This window comes from Struthio camelus, chromosome 20 (genome assembly GCF_040807025.1).
Source record: "Struthio camelus isolate bStrCam1 chromosome 20, bStrCam1.hap1, whole genome shotgun sequence".
NCBI lineage: Eukaryota > Metazoa > Chordata > Aves > Struthioniformes > Struthionidae > Struthio > Struthio camelus.
The window spans coordinates 1,836,976-1,857,758 of NC_090961.1; the positions used below are offsets into that span (position 1 = coordinate 1,836,976).

A 20,783-nucleotide genomic window follows, 5' to 3' on the forward strand; every position below is an offset into this window, starting at 1 on the left:
GCTTTTGCCTGTCTGTTATGGGGAAGAATTTGGGAACAAAGTACTTGTCACAAACAGATGAGAAAAATGTTCAGGCCTCCTCTGGCCTTTATTTTTACATTTTAAATTTTGGTATTGCATAACAAAATAATATCTTCTGACTGTTAGAATTTTGAAATTCTGCCCTTATTAATGAGATGTCCGTAGTTAACAGGCATTCTTTTCATTGTCCTGCTGAGATTCAGCAGTAAAGGAAGTAAATGAAAATGTGGGAATCAAACACTAATCCAAAATGAACAAGCACGTTAAATTTCTACAGTACATTTTGCTAGGCTGATCTAAAGAACTTTCCAAGGTGATAAGTAGCTTCCTTATGAAGGAGGAGGGATGTGTGAATGAGAAAACTGTTTTATAATTGGGTATACTGAGGCATGCCTCCTTTAGTGGTATTGCCAGTAAGCGTTGGAGCCCTAACAAAACAAACAGTAGTCAGAGCTCTTGCTTCTTGCTATAGACTGCTAATTATGATAGATATTAAACTCCTTGGCACATGATGACTTGCACACAGTGATATGCTCTACATGAAACCTGGACATATGTGTAAGTTATATTTTTGACGAATGTATAGTAACGAGTCATTGAGTAAGAGATTGCTTAGAGGAAATGTTATTAGTAGCTGCATCAGACTGATAGGAAAGGAATCAAGAAGTTGCCAGCAGTCCTGAAAGCTTTTAGTTTGTGTATAGCTGCAGGCAAAAAGCAGGTAAATTGAATGTTGGATTATTTTGCTATAGTTAAGCTTCATGTCAGAGCATGTTGTACAGTATGTATGTTCAAGTCACTCTGTGCCAGAGAGGTAATCTAAGACAGGGATTTAGTGAACCTATTTCCTATCAGTTCTTGGTAGCCTTCAGTACCGAAGATATCTCTCATTAGAAAAGAGGAAAGTTGGTGCGTTCTTTTTGTATTTTTTTTTTTAATAAGTCAATATCAGTCTGACCAGAATTGCATTGCACCATAAAACACTTGCCGTGTTCCATTCCAGACCTGGTTGTATTTCACTGATGACAGAAAAATTCCCTAATATTAATTTGAAAATGCTTTGAGATGTTTCACTTAGTTTGCTATATACTGAGATGTAATATTATCCACCTAGAGAATATCATACAATATAAATTAAATATTTGGAAATTAGTAAGGATTGGAACTGAGATTTCTCTAACTGAATTAACAACTGTAGACTTCTGCTTTTTTTTCTACAAGAGTTGAGCAGCTAAGTCTTGTAACAAGAGAGCTAATTGTCAAACAATGTCAGGCTCTTCTCTTACATTTCTCTCTTATTTATTTACTTATTTGGAGGATGTATCTTTCTGTTGTAACTGCCATTATATTTCCTATGTGTAGAAAAGAAATATATTGCTGACAGAATTCAAGTAGTGGCTTTAGATATATAAGATGTATACTTCCATACATTTAGCTTCAGAGAAAAACTTTATTTAATTTTATTTTGCATACATCATGTAGAGTTTGATTGAAAAATACTAATTTTGGTTGTAAGAGGTGTATAAATATCTTATTTGTCATATTATTTCACTATACAATTGAATTTCTTATGGATTGCTTTGAAACTAAAGCTATTTCTACATCAGGGAATTTGAAGAGAATCATACAACTAGCACATGTCACAAAAGTGTTCTCCTCTTTACAGACATCTTCCTAAATTTCTATTTTCAAAACAATTGCTGCATTTCCTTCTCAAATTTTCCAGTTATGAAATAAATGAGGTAGCTTTTACAATGTGTCCTACACTTTTTTGATCAGATTTATATGTTCACTTGATAACTGACCATATGTCTTTCAGCAATTATTTGGAAGCTATTGGAAAAAAATACTTTATGTGGTTAGCTCTGTAAGAACATGGACAATTTCTGTGGGTTGAGTTTGCATACAATGAACATGTGACATTAGATATCTGCAAAGTAGATTAATATAATAGCCATAGAAATAGACTGCAAAATATACATATTATTATGCCTGTTTATGCTATGCTTGCAAGCTGTCTGAAGTCTTGGAGGTACTTGTTTTTCTAATTCCACTGAAAACTTATAAAATATTCAGAATTCAACAGTGACTTCATTTTCATACTGAGGTGTTAGTTTGTTGAATGCAGTCTTTAATACTAACTTTCTGACTTGGCAAAGCTACTTTAATTTCAGTGTTCACAGAAATAAGTGGAGGTTTGTCGTGGAATATTAAAATACAAAATTTAATGTCTTTTTGTCTGAAAGCGTTGGCATATAGTATGTGCTATTTGCCACCTCTATTAAGCAGCGTTTTCACTAAAGAATTTAAACACGGACCCTACCATCATACTAACAAGGTGTTTGTTATTTTATCCTTTAGCTGTAAAAGTATTTGAAAATTTATAAACTTTTAATTAAGGAAACAGTGCTAAACATAAATAGAAATGAGCAAGGTAAGATAAGGCTGCACAGCAATATGCATTAAAGGAAGAATACATTTCTGGTGTTAAGTGGTTAGCACTTCATCCTAATCCTGTGTCATGATTGTAGGAATGTAGTTGAAATCTCCGAATTTGAAGTGGACTTCGTGCAGCAAATCTAAGCAGCGCGAGGACAATTAAGCAAGTTGATTTTGTACTGCAAAATAATAGTCAAATGCTTTGATTTTAGACTTCTCATAACTTACCTAATTTTCTAAACAATGGCTACTAAATGAAAATCAATTGGGGACCACTGGTAAATTAAATTAAAATTAATTGATTTAGGAACCATATTGTTGCTCCTGAGAAGTGCTCTATAAAACTGTAGAGTGTGATCCTATGCAACTGAAACCAATGGTAGCTTTTCTGTTGATTTAAATAGGTGTGGGGTTTGGCTTAGAGCCACTTGACTTATACTAAGTGGGACTTTCTTATGTGTTGAAATGTTTTGTTTCATCAGTTTTGGTGTTAAACTAGGGTGCAAATAACAGAAATTCTCTGAGAGTAGATTGAACTTGACATATTTATATATTTGTGTCTTGATGCTGTGTCTTTGTTTTTTCTTCAGATAGGAGCTCTCGCATATACAGTTATTTTTGGTTTTGTCATTTTCACTTCTTAGCTGAAAGGCGGATTGAAAAGTTTAGAATTTACATCCTCCTTATGCAATATATTTCCAGAGCTTTATTTATGGAGTTGTGAAATAGGTTTCATGGATTTGAAACAGTCACAGTAGTCAAAACGTGAATCTAAGTTGTCCCGCTTTGTCCAGTGTGTGTTGTTTGATTAAGAGAAAAAGGTATTTAGAATTTTGTTTTGGGGTTTTTTTGGCTAAAAAAAACCCCACTGTAGCAAATAAGTGATTTTCTTTCTGATTTAAAAATAAATATGAAACAAAAAGAACTTGCTTTTGCGAGTTGTGCATGTAATCAAATTTACTGTTATGGCCAAGAACTGAAATAGCTGTTTCTTTGTCTGAGCAGGGTTCTGAAAACTGATATTAAAAGCTTAGTTTTCTTTTTCTGGCAAAGTTTCTCATGGAAGGGTCTATGATATTTTAGTGTGTAGAAATGCACACTGGTCACAACAATTTAAATGACTGAAAGGATTTGTGTGCTTGATTTGTATTTTGTTTTGTTGTCAATTGTTTTGATTTTTTTTTTCCTCAGTGGAAGTCTGCTAGACTTCATCCTGACTGACCTCAGCTTAAATGCTTACTTTATTATATATCTGTAAGGCAGAAAGATCTGAGATCGTCCCAGACTATAGAACAGGAAATCTAATTTATCAACTCATCATTGTAATGTATGTGTTCTTAAAACCTTTTGGCTGAGTAACTGAAAATATACTTGAAGAAAATGCTCGATGTGCTAAATATTTTTTTTTCTTGCAGACAAAATCCAGAAACTACCTTTGAAGTGTATGCTGAAGTAACCTATTCAGGAACCAGTTGCACTGGAAAAGGTACAATTTTGCACCAGAATTCTGCATATTTCTTGACTGAATTATTCTTCAGAACCCTGTATTGTGAGACACTGAAGTATATTCAATATTATGCTGTTCTAGCTTTTAAAGATATCTTAATCATTGGATCGGCAAACTGAGTGTTTTAAATTGGGACTAATAATGAGAAAATCCTTCCTCTGTCTCTGTATAGGATTGTGGGCAATTTTCCGTCGTCTTTGACTGTTTTGCCCTATTTTGTCTTTTAAAATAGAAATAACACTTACTTCATTAAGTGTTTTATTAAATTGGAAGTGTAAATGCATTTTTAGATTTGTATTTGCTGCTGCATATAAAGCATGATTAGATTTAAACCAAAAATACTCCAAACTTTTTTCTGTAGAATTTATTTTTATTCCCTCTTTCTCACACATCCACAGAAATACTCTGCATCTTTTCCGAAAACTCTCTTTTTCTAGATAACATCATTTGATCATAAGGTATGAAAGTAGCTTATGATCTGGTTACAAATCACTTCTACGAAACTGTTATCAAGTGGCACTTATACAAATATTTTTCCACAATAGTATTTCTGACAAATATTCCCATGTTTATGTTAGAAAAGTCCCACAATTGCTGAAATCAACATGTAAGTATATTTGTGATTTTGGTTGTGCTTTTTTCCTAAACCTGATGAAGTTGATCTGAATAGGCAGCAAAAGCAAAGGCTGAAATTTCTAAACCCTAGAATTTAGATCAAAGTATTGTTTTGTGAGGTCAGTCTCTAGAATGCTATAAAAAGGAAGGATGTCAAAACTAAGTAATCATGATTAGTCACCATTATTGAAATAATATCCCTTTGATTCTTTATGAAATGATCATATGTGTATTTTATATATGGTATAATGAACCAGTAGATAGGATTTTGGAATCTTATTGATTGGAAAGCTGCTTATATCCTTCTATACTTGTATTTCTGTTTGTTATCATCGGCAAAAGCCAAATAGCTGTAACTCTTCTTTACTACCAAAGCATCCATAGGAATTGTAAATTAAATGCAGTTTTGGCTTGTCTTACTGCTATATACCATCATGACCATTTGATGTAATTGCAGGAGCCCTTTTAATAACTAGTCTTTGTTTCTTCTCATCTGACCTGGATTCTAGTGCCAGAAAATCTGAACAAATTTAACCATAAACATTACATTGTACAGTACTAGTGTCTGGGTATAATCTTCTCTTTGAAGTTTGTTTGCATCCCCCTAGAGGGATTAATTCCCTGCTGTGGGAAGGTGGGTTAAAAAGCACTGAAACTACTTTACAGGTTTTTAATTGGAAAATTTAGTATACATTTTGTTCTATAAACCAACTAATTCTGTGGGAGTTTCGCTTTAGTTTTGTTTTTAGGTTTGTTGTATGTGTTTGTAGGTGCAAAATCTTCAGAAATAGTTGTTTCTAGTGAGTGGAAAAAATATAAATTGTTTTAATAACTCTTTTTACAGTTCATATATTCTGAAGTTATTAATTCTGTCTAAATAATCTCTACAACTTTTTTCAACCTTTTCCAACCTTTTTTTTTTTCCTTTTAATGATTAAGAAGAGTCTTTTATTCTCAGAACTCTTAGGTCCGTGTATCCCCAAGTATTTTGTCCTTCTGTTCTAAACTAAGTTACTGTTTGGTTCTCAACAGCATCATAGCTGTATTTTAACAGCTATGCTGTGTATGCAGACAAAGTAGCGTTCTGGAAATACAGACTTAGAGACCTCCATGTAGTCTTTCCTCCCATCTTGGCTAGCTGTTCTATGCCAAAAGACCTAGGATATCAATGTTTTACTACTGTCAGAGAAATGCACATGAAATGGCGAGGAACAGTTACTGTTAAGAAAATCAAAATGTATAAAAAGCATGTAAGGAGCAACTTGCCAGGGATGTTTAAGTAACTATTTCTTCCTGTGTCATGGATTCTGAAATTAGCTAAGACAGTCATCTTGGAAGTTCTGCATCATAGTGTAATAGTGCTATTGATCATTTATAATGTTCAATAAAGTTATTAAGTTATAAAAAATTTAACTCTTACATGAATTAGCTAATATGGACTTGAGGAAAATGAATTGCTCCAAAGCTATAAAAACTCTAGTGTGGTAGATTGGCTTGTGGGATGGTAAAACATGCCTCTGTTTTGTTAGTAGCACAAAAATTTGTGTAGCAAAGGACGTTTTCCATGTAACTGTTAAATATAAACTGCAATTAAAGGCTTTGATATGTTTCATAGCTTGCTTACAAAGAACATCTTGTTGAAATAGGAGATGCTGACTCCTGTTATCAAGATTAACTACTGATTGACAATTATACACTGAATTAGCTTCATTACTCCTGTAATTGTTAACAAATTTACAGTGAATGTTTATTTGGTTAATAGTCTTCCAAATGGATCAAAGCAGTGTTATGCATAGTCTATTGTATGGAGAGCTCCCTCTTAGCTACTAAGGCAGTTGACTGCAGAAAGAAGATACCTGTTCTGAGCTCCAAGACAGACATAGGTTGACTGAAGTTCAACAGAGGTCCAGCAAGATGGTCAGGGGCCTGGAGCATTTGTACCATGAGGAGAAGCTTAGGGAGCTGGACTTGTTGAGCCTGGCAAAGAGAAGGCTTTGGTGGGACCTAACAGCAGCCTCCCATATCCATGAGGAGTTCATCATGATGACAGAGGCAGGCTCTTTAGTAGCGCTTGGCAGGAGGCTGAGAGGCAACAGCATAAATTGAAACGAGAGAGGATCCAACTGGGTATCAGGAGACATTTCCTCACCATGAGGACGGTCAAGTATTGGACAAGGTCATCCAGAGAAGAAAAGTTGTGCAGCCTCCATCTTTGGAGACTGTCAAGGGCCAACTGAATCACAGTCTGAACGACCTGGTCTGACCTCGTGGCTGACCCTGCTTGGAGCAGGAAGTTGAACTAGAGACGTCCTAAGGTCCCTCCCAACCTGATTTTTCAGATGATCCGAGGATTTTGTTTTTAGAAATGTAAGCTCCAGGAATATCCAGAAGATATTTTGTACTCTTATTAAAGGATGAAGAGAAAATTTCATCAAAACCATGGAAGTTGAAAAAGCAAGCATTGTGGTTTGGCGGAGTTGTGCCTGGATTGGAATAAAGCAGTGAAATGTGGCGAGCTGAGAAAGAGCGATCATCAGATCAGCTCTCTGTCTTGATAATTTTTATTTATTTGTGGAAATAATGATTATCTCTTCTCACTTTTGGTGATTTGTGTGTTTCTGGCATATGAAATCTCTGGCGTGTTCTGCGGTTCCAGCTTTCAGTTGTATCCGAAAGCTGCGTTTGTCCTTTTCTTTGTATTCATAGAACTTATTTGAGGACTTGTAGATTTTTCTTACTAGGTCACTTTTTGTAAATATAATATCTGTATTTTGAGAACTATGAAGCAAAATAGGTGCAACTGTAGTTAGCAACGTTAGGATGAATGTATGTTATTAAGAAGGTATTTCCACAGACAGTTAGCAAGCCAGTCTTCTATATGGGCCTTATGAAAGTGATTTCCCTGATAATTTCCCTTTTCTATTTGAATCTAAGTTAGTTTTTCTAAAAGCATCTAACTTCTTAAAATTGCATGCAAATACGAAACTGCTTTTATCTTAACTTTCATTCCACTCTTAATTTTTTCTTAATCTGAGCTGTCTGGAATTTGGAAGCTCTTCACTTAATATTTCAATGATGTGTTTGATGAGGCCAAGTTCTACTTTTTAGTGTCATCAGATAGCAGTGTTCTCTTGTTCTTACCATGATTTAATAAAATGTTGATGCCTTCTCATCAAATGTCTTGGGCAGCAAAATAAAACAGAAAGAACAGAGTCAGCATCTTTACAGTGATTTTACAATTTTCCTCACTAGGTAACTTCCATGTGTATTGTGTGTGTCAAGTTTTAAGTGTGTCAAGCATATGAACTTTGCATGTGACTGATGCTTTTCCTCTGCCCTCATGCACTGTTTTTCAGGAAGTGGGGATAAAAGAGGAAAACGTAGTCAGGTTTTATTTTAATAATGGCATATTAATATAGAGAAAGATACTAACTAATGCTTATATTTAATACTGTTAATACTTTGATCCTTTCTGATAACAGGTAAGTACTAGGTAATGACTGTGACTTGGAGTAGAAGGTGTAATTCCAAGGCTACCATAGAAGCCAGGCTGAATAGTCTAATATATGCATTTTGTACAGCTGTGCGATTGGGATGGAATAAACTCCTAATACTGTACAGATAGACACAACAGTCAACTATTCATTCTCCGTTCACCTTGAGTGGTAAAAAGCCAAAGTTGTCTACCATACTTGGGAGAAGATGATGTAAGATAAAACCATTCAGAACAATATTGGCATTGTTAGAACTTCTAAAAATTTGATTCCTAATTCAAACTCTGATTGACATATAAGGTTTTAATATTCTGTAGCTTATATGTGGGGTTTGTGCATCTTTGCCTTTCTGCATTTTAGTGCTGTGTAGTTCTGACAGTAGGAGAATTTCTCTCTCTTTCACATAGATCTGAGAAGGATATCTGTTCTTCTAAATCCCGGTTTATTGCTTCTAAAAAAACCACTTTTTTTTTTTCAGTTTTTTGGGTTGTCACGCTTATTTTAGTGTTTTCACAGATGTGACTTAACCTTGCTTGAGGAATTTAAAAAAAAAAAAAACCTGGAAAATCTTAGGTATAGGGAATAGCAAAACAGCTTATTGCCCAGCAGAAACCAGTAAGATACTTCGGACATAATTTAATTGCATTAGTTTTGCCTTTTGTCTGTGGTGCCTAAGTAATTAAGTATGGTTTGTGAGAAATGAGTAGATGTATGGTTTAGCTGAAACTCAGAATATTGTAATTATTATAACATTTGTGAACATTTCTTGCAAGGTTTAAGATCTACCATTAATTCTGTCAGGAAACTACTTTCTTTAGGTTATGCTTATAGTTTATGTAAGTCACTGTAGTTTAAGGAGAATGTTTACATCAAAGTCAAACTTTGTTTTCAGTGCTTTTTTCCTGCTCAGTGATATCAAACTTTGCAGCAGAGGATGTCTGTACTATTTTTTTCATCACTGTAGCTGATCCTTTGCAAATACAAAAACCTAAGACGTACTCATTTAAACTTTAGCTGAAAATGGCAATTTCTTTGATGTTAGGAAAAAGCATGTTGCAGAAGAGAGAATAAAGTATGCCATTCCTAAGCAAGTGATGTTGGACATTCTAAACTGAAGTTACTGATTTTGATTTTAACTTCTTTTAATAAATTTTGGTGATGCAACTTGTGTCTTCAGTGCATGATCTTCCCTTGTTGTTTATTGGAGTTATTATATGCAGGAGATAATGTGAGAGCAAAATAGATGCTTTTTATGAAATACTGTTGGATCCACCGTGTTGGATTTGTTTTCCCTTTTTTAAACCCCGTATAAAGGAAGGGGAAAATGCATTCTCACAAGACTGGGAATTCTTATCTCTAATGGAGGGTTTACATTTTTGTCATGGCATCTCGTAATAGTAATAATTCACAGAAAGTAAGGTAGTGAATTTATTTGGATGCAGGAAAATATTAGATCAGATTCATCTAAATGTACGAGTAGGCTAAGAACTTGTACTGTTGCTATTACAAATTATAAGTGTTGTAGTCAGCTTAGGCTTATTGACATTCTATACTCTTGACATCATATATGCTGCAACTAGACTAAAATGCATTGAAACTATTTTCTGGCTTTTTTTTGAACCTCAGCTAAAAGATATTTCTTGTGTTTTGCAACAAAACTCTTTTTAGAGTTAAAAAAATAATTGAATTGCAATCATAATTTAAATATGCATGTAAGGAAAGCAAAATCACATTAACTACTTTGAAATTTAAAAAAGATTTCCCAAGTACTTTATGATCTTAAAACTGCTGCAGATCATTCATCAGAAATACCTTGTGATACATTCAAGGATCTTGCTAGACCTGAACCTAAGATCCTCTCTTGTTAGAGGGTGAAGTAAGGAGAATTTAAGTGCAACTCTCATACTATTCGTGTAGAAGAAGAGAATTTGTTAGTCTAAAGTAACTGATCAAACTAGTTTCTAAAGCATGAACATTTGAAAGTAAATGCTCACAAAAGTAAGATCACCACCACCACCCCTGTCTGGGAGGACCTAGTATGCTTTTATACAGGTTTTTTTGTGTTCTCACCAGACACTATAAAAGTATGTCAAATCTGTAGCTTTACCATGTAGCGTGCCAAAAGGCCTTTCTCTCCAAGGACCTCATCTTTCATCTTTTTGTGAATGTAGCATAAATTCTTGCTGCGTGTTCAAGGAAAAAGCTAAAATGGTTTAGTACAACTAAAGCATTTCTTTCATATACTTTTTTTTAACCATGGTTAGGTTAGAAGCCTAAATGCAATAGCATGGACAGAGTGGTAAGTGTGTTGGAGTTTAATGAATGTTCACTGGATTGGTAAAGGAAATGTGGTTTATACTACTTCTTTTATGACAGAATTTAAAAAGTCTTGCTGTAAGACTCACCATGTGCTTCTTTCTTTTCTTGAAAACATACCACTATGTTGAAAAGGGAGATGAATCTTGGAAGGAAACTATTAACTCTGAGGGAGTTTATCATTGTTTGAAAGAAAGGATGGTATTTGCATTTGAATTGGCTCTGAGTGTAGCATGTTCCACTAATCTTGTTCCTACTAGAAGCTGGTGAGTAGTTTAAGTACTTCCTTCTTTACTTTTCATGTTCTAGCCTTGTGTTGTAATCTCTCTCTATCTCTTCCTCCCCACCTCCCCTAGTAGATCACAAATGTTATAACTTTAACTTATTGAAGTCCTTGACTCTACTGGGAGGTGTCATGATGTACTTAAGCCCTAAAAGTACTTTACAGTTGCCACTGTGTGTCTGTGACAGGACTTTTCTCAGGTAGAGAGAAGCAGCAGGTTCCTGTCTCTGCAAAATGGGCATATTGCCCCCTTTTACCATAATCTTCTAATCGTCCAATATAATTTTAGATAATAGAGCAGTACCTGCCAGAATAGATGAAGTATTTTCTTGAAAATAAAAAAAGTTACCTGTGTAGGATTAAGTTAGGAACTGGTAATTCAAAAGGTTGTAAGCTGTATTTGTGCATCTCTCAGAGCAACCTTTAATTTGTAAGGTGAAAAAAATTTTGTTAGTTCAAGCCTGCCTGCTAAGTATTGAGAAATACATAGCATAATAAATATTAAGCAACAATAACAAAGGAAGTGCACAATTCTTTTTTTCCCAGTAAATAAGAGCTTTCTGTAGCACATGTGCCATTATTCCAGCTGTTCTAAGTTTTTCTATTCTGTCTTCATGATACCATATTGATACACCTGACTTCCTAAAACAAGAACAGGATTGGAAAAATAACCACTTCTAAGTAGACAGCTAGTATTTGGGAATGCTAATTCTCCTAAATTACTTCTTTGTTTTTCTGTTTCTATTTGATCATTTCTCTTTTAAGTACAAAGAAAGTTGTAGATTTCGACAGAGAATTTACCAGGACTGAAAGGTCTAGGTCAAGTAAATACCATTTGTATAGACTATTATGTTACAAATGAAATATGTAATTCAATTTGAGGAGAAACTCGTTCTATGAGAAAGTGTAGAATCAGAAATATTTCAAGTCATAAATCCTATTTCACACTCATTTCTTATGTATGTTCGTAGCTAATGATGCTACATTTAATAAAAAGCAAAAATCTTAATGTTCAGTACAACTGTGAAAGTTCTTGATTCCATCTCCTGTAGATTTTTTGGAAGGGATCTGTTATTTGTCCTTTTTTGCTTCATGCTTTAACTACTTCTGTCTAGATTCTTTCTATTTCACGAATGTTTACTAGTCTACGCTATATTGCTGCTGCTGACACTGTTTAACTAGAGAGAAATATTCAGCATAAAAGTCTCTCTCACAAGACTTTAAACTCTTGATTTATATATTTTTTAAAGGAGCTTGACATCTTCATCAAGTTCACAGTGGGCCTGCTTTGTTTGCTTTCTCTTGAATGCTTGATAAGATTTTTCTTCTATTGTTTTGTGCAGCAAGGACAGAACTTGCCATGGCTGAGGTGGTTTTTTTGTAAATCCACAATATGGTCATTGTCTGCTGCTGAATAATTGTGGCTGCTTTTTGTACAACCAGAACTAAGGCTTTGGCTGTGAACAGATTCCTTCTTAGCGTGAAAAGAGACTAATCCATGTAAATACAGCCCTAAAATAAAGCTTTACAGAAAAAGGGAAAGGCTGCTAAGCAGGAGGGCAGAGGTCAGCAATTTAACCTTTAACCTAACAAATAAGAAGCATGAAAGTTCCTGAATTGGTTTACAAAGGCAAGCTCCTGTGATCTGTCAGTTTTTCTTTTCATGATAGAGTTGGGTGAGAAAACTGACTGACAGCTAGTGCCTTTTTAACTGCAGGCTGAAATTAACTGCTAAACTGAAACTATTTTTAGAGAGTTTTTTTTGTTTTTAGTGATTTGAACAAATTATTTTCATTCACTAGCTGTATTTTATAGATTTCCTTGAATTTATAGGGGAGTTTGGGTGGCTCTTCTTTTTAAAGAGTTCTTGAGAGACTCAATTTAGACACTACGTGCTACTGAAGAATTTGATATTTCAACATTCGAATCATGTAAGAATTTGATGAAGCACTTGTTGCAATTAACTCTCTGTTACTCTGTTAATATGCTGCTTTAAGAGGAGGGCTGTTATTCCAATAACTGCAAACAGATTGTGCTTTGAATAGAGTGAAAGAGTTGTTGTTAAAGGTGAAGGGTAACTTAATTTAAAGGAATAATTTTAAGTTTAGTTCATGCTCAGTTACAAAAAATTCTGGTGGTGGTTTGCTTTTCCTTATTTAATCACAACAGGTAATCTTGTTAGTGAGTGTTAATTTTTGCTTAAAGCTTAATGCATCTGAAATCAGCTGTTGCATCTCAATATAGAGATTCCTGTAATGTGTAAAGAACTTTAATTAGAGAGCCATTCAGATGAAAAAGAAACAAGAAAGTAATGACTTTAAAGTAGATTCCCTGTAGGTTAAGAATAGCAATTTGGGATTCTTTTTTCCTAATGTTTGTAATCAATGTCCCAGCGATGACTAACATTTGGTTCATCCACAGTTGTACCCATGCTTCCTACAAGCGCCTTCAATGGAAATTCTGGAGTTCAGAAATTGTGTTCCTCTTTAGGCATGTAAATCAGTAATTTTACGAAGCAAGCAAAGCAAATTTTGTAAAGCACAAAGATGAACCAGATCTATTCTCGTTGCTGGTCCTTTTTGTTCTAGTTTCTTGCAAGTAGAGAATATAAACCCTAATTAAGAAAGATATAGTAGAGTGCCCTCGGCTGTATTGGTCTGCTCTTCTTTGGTGTGATTTTTTTTTTTGTCATGAACAAAAAGAGAAGTTGTCATTTTGGGGGAGGAGGTCTGATGGAGATTGGAATAGGATTAGAAAGCAAGCTAATTTGAGGTTAAGTGATTATTGAATGGTAAGTGTAAAGTGAATTCAGAACTTCTGATTTAGTTCAGCAGTGGTTGTAACATAACTTTCATGCTGCCAGAGACAAGACTGAACCTGAGATATCCCATGTGAAAAGCAGTATCCCATGTGCTCAGTCACAATTAAGGGTCAGTGTGTGGCAGCAGTGTTCATGAGTAACAGTGATAAGACTTTTTAATCAGCAAGAGCTGTATTATATTCTGTCAGTATCCTAACACACTTGCTTTCTGTGAACATGGTGTATCATCTGTTCTCCATTGGATTCCATTAGTAGAGAAGGGAGAAAAAAATATATTGAAGGAATGCTGCTGAATCCTGATTGATTGAAAAAAATTTTTTGGCCCCGATTTAGCTATCAACTTTTGGTAAACCTGCCTATCAGAAGTCCAAATGCTTACAGATCTGCCAGCCCTTGGGAAGATGATTAATCATGATGCACACTGTAGATAGTAAAATAATTTAAGACCCTGTAGGAGTACCCTGTAGAACTTTACAATCTAGGGGCAAAGTACCACTGTTGCAGTATGAGGAACAGGAGTGAAGGGACTAAAGGCCAAGGAGTCTTCATTGTGCCAAAAATGTTTGGTCTGTCCCTGCCTTCATCAGCTATTTCAGTACATATGCCTAGGGAAGGAATGCAAAAAATGAACTTGCAGTGAGTACTTTAAAGCAGTAGCTTGGATTTTGTAGCTAAAATAATTTATACACTTTAAATTTATGCTATGATATTTCATGGTACTGAAGGGAATTACTCTCTCTACTTCCCTTGCATTCTCCTGGGATTAACTGAATCCCATCTTTAGTCCCTTTAAAGAGTGACTTATGTTGAAACTACATAGTTACGAGTATAAACAGCACTAACGTTACCTTTTTGAATTGATTTTTATCTCTTAAGTAAATAATTACTCTTCAGTTATGTCTAGTTGATCTGTAAAGTACTTCTGAGATCTTCTGTTCCAAAGTTCTGACCCGGAAGATTGCTGTGTGTGAAAAACACCTATCAAAAATAATTAAAGCAAAATCAAAATTAAATGATAAAATGTGAAGACAGAAGAATAGCTGACTGAAGTATTATAGAGTAGGAGAAGACACTGTGGGAGCAAGGTGCGCATTGGGGGTCTTCGTTACTAGTCTGGTATTATTCAGATTGTGTATGAAACTACACCCTAAAGTTGAAATTATAAAGTTTATAAATTATCCTTTTTTATCATAAAGAACAGATTAAGACGGTAAAATATTTTTGGTTTCCTTTTTTCCCCCCTTTTTTAGAACATGAGAACATTTGTTTAAATGTACTGAATGGCTATTGAACTCTCAAAAATCTTCAGAATAGTAAAATTTAGTTCTCTGGAAATGGTGAATCGTGAAATATATTCTTTGCTAAAGAATATGTAGCACTGAGATACTTCCAATTAAAAGTGTAATTGGGAAGTTTTATTTTAAGATGGAAAGTATTTCTTTCATACTTGTAGGTAGGACATCAGCTCCGTATCCTGTCCTGTGAGTAACATATTGCATGCATATTGTTATGTTACAGAACATTGGAAAATATCCCCTAGTGTTTTTTTTTTTTCTAGCTTTTTTTTTTTTGACTGTTTAACAACAAGCATTACAAAGAATGCATGATCGATTGCTTTTCCACAGATGAGTGAATTTTGCCACTTATATCACGTAAAGCCTTTTTTTTTCTTCTTCTTCTTTTCTTCTTTAAGGGCAGAAAATAATTTTCTGGAAGAAAACACCATTGGAAATACTCCCTAATGAACATGGGAGCTTGAGCAACAGATCTTGTTTTATTGTTGCAGCCTTTCATTAAATTAAAGTTTAATAATTTCTTGCCTCACAATACCCTGGTTTGTATTAATTGACAATATTGTCTTCCCAAGCCTCCAAGATGGGCATTTTCTTTCTTCTGCTGATGTTAGTTATTAGCTGAAGTGACTTGAAGTGCAATTCCTGACTTTTGGTAGAATTTAAGATTTTGTGAGCAAAAGAAATTGTCAAAAATCATGCAACTCCCCTGTTCTTTGTATTTGGAAGTATATGAGCAACTGCTGAAGGACAGTATTGGAGGTGGGTTTTTGTTTTTTTTTTTTTTTTTACTTCAATTATGAGGAAATGTTAAAAGAAAATAGTCTGTGAGGAGGTAAGCAAGAGATTTTACTTTGCTCCTGCTTTGGTGGTTAAGAAATGAAAATCAGGGCTCTATCGTTTAATTTCAGTATAATGGTGAAAAGGTGGTAGAATATGGAAACTTCTTTTTCATTTGTTTCTTTATCTTCTGGTATTTTTCTTAGGAGGTTACCACAAGATTGACATTTAGTACTTTTAGGATAATGAGGATTAAAAAGCATAAACATCATTCTAGTACCATATCCTGGAAATAATTTCAGGATCTTGCCATGAACCTGCATTAAAGGAGGGTGGATAAAGAAAGGTTAGAGGAAGACTGGATTTTGTAACTGATTATTGTCTTTGCACAATCCTAAACAAATTCTCCCAATCTTTAATTAAAAAAAAACTTTCATCAAACTAATAGATTGGTCATCTTGCTAGTAGCTCTCAAGTAACTATTTAAAGTGTATTTTTGTATGGATTCCTGATTGCTTAATCTGAATGTAATTTGATAAATGAGAACTGCAGCTGTATTTTTTTTTTTTTGCTGTATTTTTTTGCTGCATTTTTTTGACTAAAGAATAAGACTTTTTTGAAAGTACACGTACTTAGTAGAGCTGTGATCTTATTGCCCACACCAGCTAAACACTTAACACATTTTTGAATTTCTAAATGCCTTTGTGTAGCCAATATATTTGTGTAATGAGCTATATATATTTCTCATTCTATTTTCTTTGCTTTGCATTAAATATGAGATTGTCTTCTAAAGTTCTTCCTCACTTGTACATAAAGCAATACTGGATTTTGTTTTGTTCAGTCTACGTGTCTATTGATGATTCACTTGCACTGTTTAATTTGAAGGAGCCTATCAAAGGTGTGCAAATGGATTGAAATAGAGCAAATCAACTTCTATTAAACCATGCACAAATGCATTAAAATTCATATGAGCACCAGAGACTAATATATTGACCACATCTCATCCTATTGTATCTAAAGTTGGTCACTGCAGAGCAGAAAATGTTATGGCTATCTGTTTATTTTGCTTCACCATGATTAATATCCTTCTATGTTAAAGATAGTGTTATGTGTTTGTCCTGTGTATCTGTTGCTTTTACTTAAAGGCTTGAATGTCTTATTGGTGTCTGTGATAGTTTATCCTCTTTTTTCATACACAGTAGTGTTAAGAATTATTTTGATTATGGCTTAAGAAAAATTATTCATGGTATTATTCACTCAAAGTCCATACCGCTTCAGTATACCATAGATTCTATCACTACTGCGAATTTAAGATTCCAGGAAGGAAGATACTGTGTTCTGAAACTGATATGCTAAATAGCTTTTAAAGGTATTTTCTACTGGAAGAATTAACATTTTAAAGTGGAATTATATATCTTTTTGTGTACCTTGGCAGTTTTCATAAACCAAAATAGATATGGTGAGTAAATAGAATGATTTACCTTGTGTGATACTTTTGTTCTTTAATAAACAGTAAAGGTAAAAAGTAGCAGAATCTCATTATTTGCCATCTCTTAAATGAAGATTGCTAAATGCACAGTTAGTTGCAAGTATAAATATGAATTGTGGTATCCAGTAGTATGGTAATTCCAATGCTTTTTATTCTGATGTATTTCTTGATGGCTTGCTTTACTCTGGACGCCAGATTAGGTCATTCACCAGATCATCTTGGAGCGATTCTGTACCTAGATTAAATTTTTCCACTACAGTGGATGTCACACGGACAATTAAAATCGAGTATTGACATGTTTTTAAAATAGTGATACATCTCAATTTTGTTTATCTCAGAGTTTTAAAAACCTAATGACCTCATTGCAGCTTGACTGTAATTACCATGTTTAAACTTCTATGCATTTTTTTAGTTTAAACATCTTTTTTTTTTTTGAATCCAAAAGAAAATTAATGAGAAGAAACAAAGAGACATCAAAGAGGTTTTCCCTCTGATTGCAGTGTTAGAAGTTTTGCCTGAAAATAGGTTACGTTTCTTCTGTTTTCAGATGAATCCTCATTAACTTTACATTTTAATGATGTCCAGAGCAAATGATACCATTATGGTAGATGCCTTAAAGGGAGGCTTAAAGGACACCTTTTAAATGTTTGTTTCTTTATTGGTGACAGTATTTGTGTCAATATCATAAACAGTGTTAGAGTGCAAAAATAACTCCCATAATATATCAGAAATATTTTCCATTTTTGCCATATATATAGTATTTTTGTTTAATACATAACGCGAGTGTAGCATGTTAGGGGAATATCTTCATGTTTCTAGAAGAATGGAAATCATGTCCTTTGAAAGAGTTTATGAATTACCTCTGCATCTTATGATCAATTTATTTTATAATAATAAAATAAAAAGGAGACAGATTATGTAACAAAGTCTCTGAGTTGTTATGTTTTCTTGAACCTTCAGTTGTGAAGATGGTTGAAATGCTAATGAAGTGATGATTTCTGTTTTTACAACAATGAGATACAATGTTGTAAGGAGGAACTCTGATATTTCAAATTATTCAGTTTAGGAGAACAGTATTGGCTGCAGTTCTGTGTTCTAATGTAATTCTTCTACTAAAAATTAAGAGTACATAATTAACTTCTCAGATGAAGAATCCTTTTGTTTCAAATGCTGCAACAAGAACCTGTATTTGGTACACCTTATTTAAAAAAGATTAACTGAAATTGGTAGTAGCTTAAATGGGAGTTGAACAGTTGAGAATCCTTTGGTAAGTCAAAACAAAAACAACTCTTAAAAAACCCTCCAACCCAACCCTGTCCCAAAAGCCACATACCAATTCTGTTCTTCTGTATTAACGTTTTTCCTACTGCCCTTCTTCCTACTGTCCCCTAGAAGAATGTGTTGTTTCTGCCTGTAGCTCAATGAAAAGTTACAAAAGCCAAGAAGTTTTGTGAAAGATTAGGTCTTCTATTTCCATGTTCACACACCTCATGTCATGTTAACGAACAGAACCTTTGGTTTTCTTGGGCTGTAATCCGCGTTTGTGTGGGGTAGGGGAAAAGGGTAGGAAGAGAGAGAAATACGAATGCCCCAAACTTCAGTTGTAGGGGTCAAAATCCAATTGACACGTTGAAGTATTAGGATATAAGATTGTATTGGTTAGTACCTCATTACTACATTGCCATAACAGAAATGATTTTTAATTAATCTCTGATTGTTCCTGTATGTATCACTGAATTTGGCGTATGATTTTTACTAAGCTAATAGCTTGCATCTATATGTTCAGTGTTTCATGTCAATGTTTCTAAAATTTCTTTATAATGGGAGCAATTGGCTAATGTTTTGTAGTTGTTTTTAATAAATTCAACCTCTTCATATATTCCAGACTTGTAATTCCTGAATGTTCCTGAAAAACACTGTAGTGTTACCAGATGTTTGGTGCTGCTATTTCTCTGCAGGTATAGCAAGGCTATCTTCTGTAGTTGTGAGTGGAATTACCTTTGCATAAGAGCAATATGGTTAGCTCACATAAAATTTTCTTGAGATCTCAAATTTGTAGTCATGAATATTCAAATAATCCTTTTGGTCCTGAGAATTCCACCTTAAGGGTGGAAAACTCCAAGTTTTATGATCTACTCTTCCACTGAAATTTGTGTAGGTATTTCAAAAGTTCTAGTATCTTGCCACACGAGCACACACCTTGTAATGTAAAAGATGTTTCCCTTTTATTTTGAACTGAAAGAAATTAGTTTTGCTAAATAGTGCCTGGCTGACTTCTTCAGTCTTGATTTAGACTATTGTGCATTGATGGAAGTATTTAATGCTTCCATTGTCAGTAAATAGATGAGTAACACAAGAATCATTAGACACCAAAATTAAAGTTGAGCTTAATCTTACCAATTCAGTATGACTCATATGTATTAACTTAACAGTTCTTCTGTAGAAACTGTTCAGAAGTCGAAATTGTCATAATTGTCTAGGACTTATGGCATACCCAAACTGTGCCTCCAGCTTGATATGTCTTAGGTGACCTCTTGTTGGAAAATTGATTTGGTTCTTTCAGATTTTCAGCTCCCTGCAAGTTAGATGCTCTAAAGGAGCTTTGAAAGGTGGTGGCTTCAGTTCCCAGTTTGACCTTTTAATTCCTTTAACTTGATGCCTTCCAGTGCAACTTTATTTTGACGATTGTATCATTAAAAATGTAAAAATTGAGTGCGGATTCCTGTCTCTCTTTCTAACATTTGTTTTGTAATTATCAGAGTATTCACAGTAACTTAATCTTTCAGATACATAATAAAAAATACTGATTAATAAACTCTAGCTGCCCAAAAGATGTATGTATTTTTCTTTTTTTCTTGGCATGCTGGATTTTGTATAGAATCATATTAGCACTAAAAACCTGAAACATTCTTCCTGGAAACTTTGCAAGTATTTTTAGTGTGGCTCTTTCCAACCAATTATGTGTTAATCATAGCGCAAGTTTGAAGAACTCTTATTCATACACCTATCCTCCCTTTTCATATGTGTTTCTTTAGTCAGGTTTTTTTTTTCTTATTTTTCTTGCTTTATTGTGGTCGGTTCAGTCAGTATAATAGCAAAGACACAGACGCTTTTTTTTTTTTTTGGATAAAGAGTTATGTTAGAAATGAGATGAGAGCTATTTATGTCCTAAGCTATTGATTTTTAATTAATATTGCCTAGGCTCATACCTAGGCAGAATTGCTAACAGCTTGTGGCATTTTTCAATTCACATCATCTTTTTTTTTGTATTTTGACAGTGTCATTCATATCTCATGTAAAAGTACCTCAGTCAGGTTAAATGTGTTAAAACACCAAGCAAAAAAAGGAGAGAATGGAACATAGAGCTGCCTGGAAACCTTGATCCATTGCCAAAGTATTTAAACAATTTAATGTTTTGGTCTTTTAGCTCCAAGCTGCTTCTCAAATCCCTTGCTAATTAATCCAGTTAATTCTTTGTAGACTAACTGTATGCAGGGCTTTTTTCTTGTGCTTCTATCACAGAGAACCCTGTTTTGTGTTTCAGGCAAACCTAAGCTCTGTTGTAAAGGTTGTAGTAGTAAAGTGAGTGTTAGCAGATGTAAATGCAATGTTTTGAGTCTTTTTAAAAGGAGTTGTATTTGTGTGTGTAACTTTGAATTCAATCTTTCATGTTTAAAAATTAAACTAAAACATTTGCTTATATAAAAAGATGGAAAGAATTTTGTC

At 34.1% G+C, this 20,783-nt stretch overlaps 1 protein-coding gene across 8 annotated transcripts in view; it reads left to right on the top strand.

The window, feature by feature from the left end:
* DENND1A (DENN domain containing 1A) overlaps nucleotides 1-20,783 on the top strand; it is a 230,929-nt gene that overhangs the window by 3,787 nt on the left and 206,359 nt on the right. For all 8 annotated transcript variants that reach the window (XM_068914620.1, XM_068914623.1, XM_068914621.1 and 5 more), the window contains exon 2: nucleotides 3,876-3,946. In XM_068914620.1, coding sequence (XP_068770721.1) covers nucleotides 3,876-3,946 — 71 coding nt within the window. The remainder of the gene's footprint in view (nucleotides 1-3,875; nucleotides 3,947-20,783) is intronic.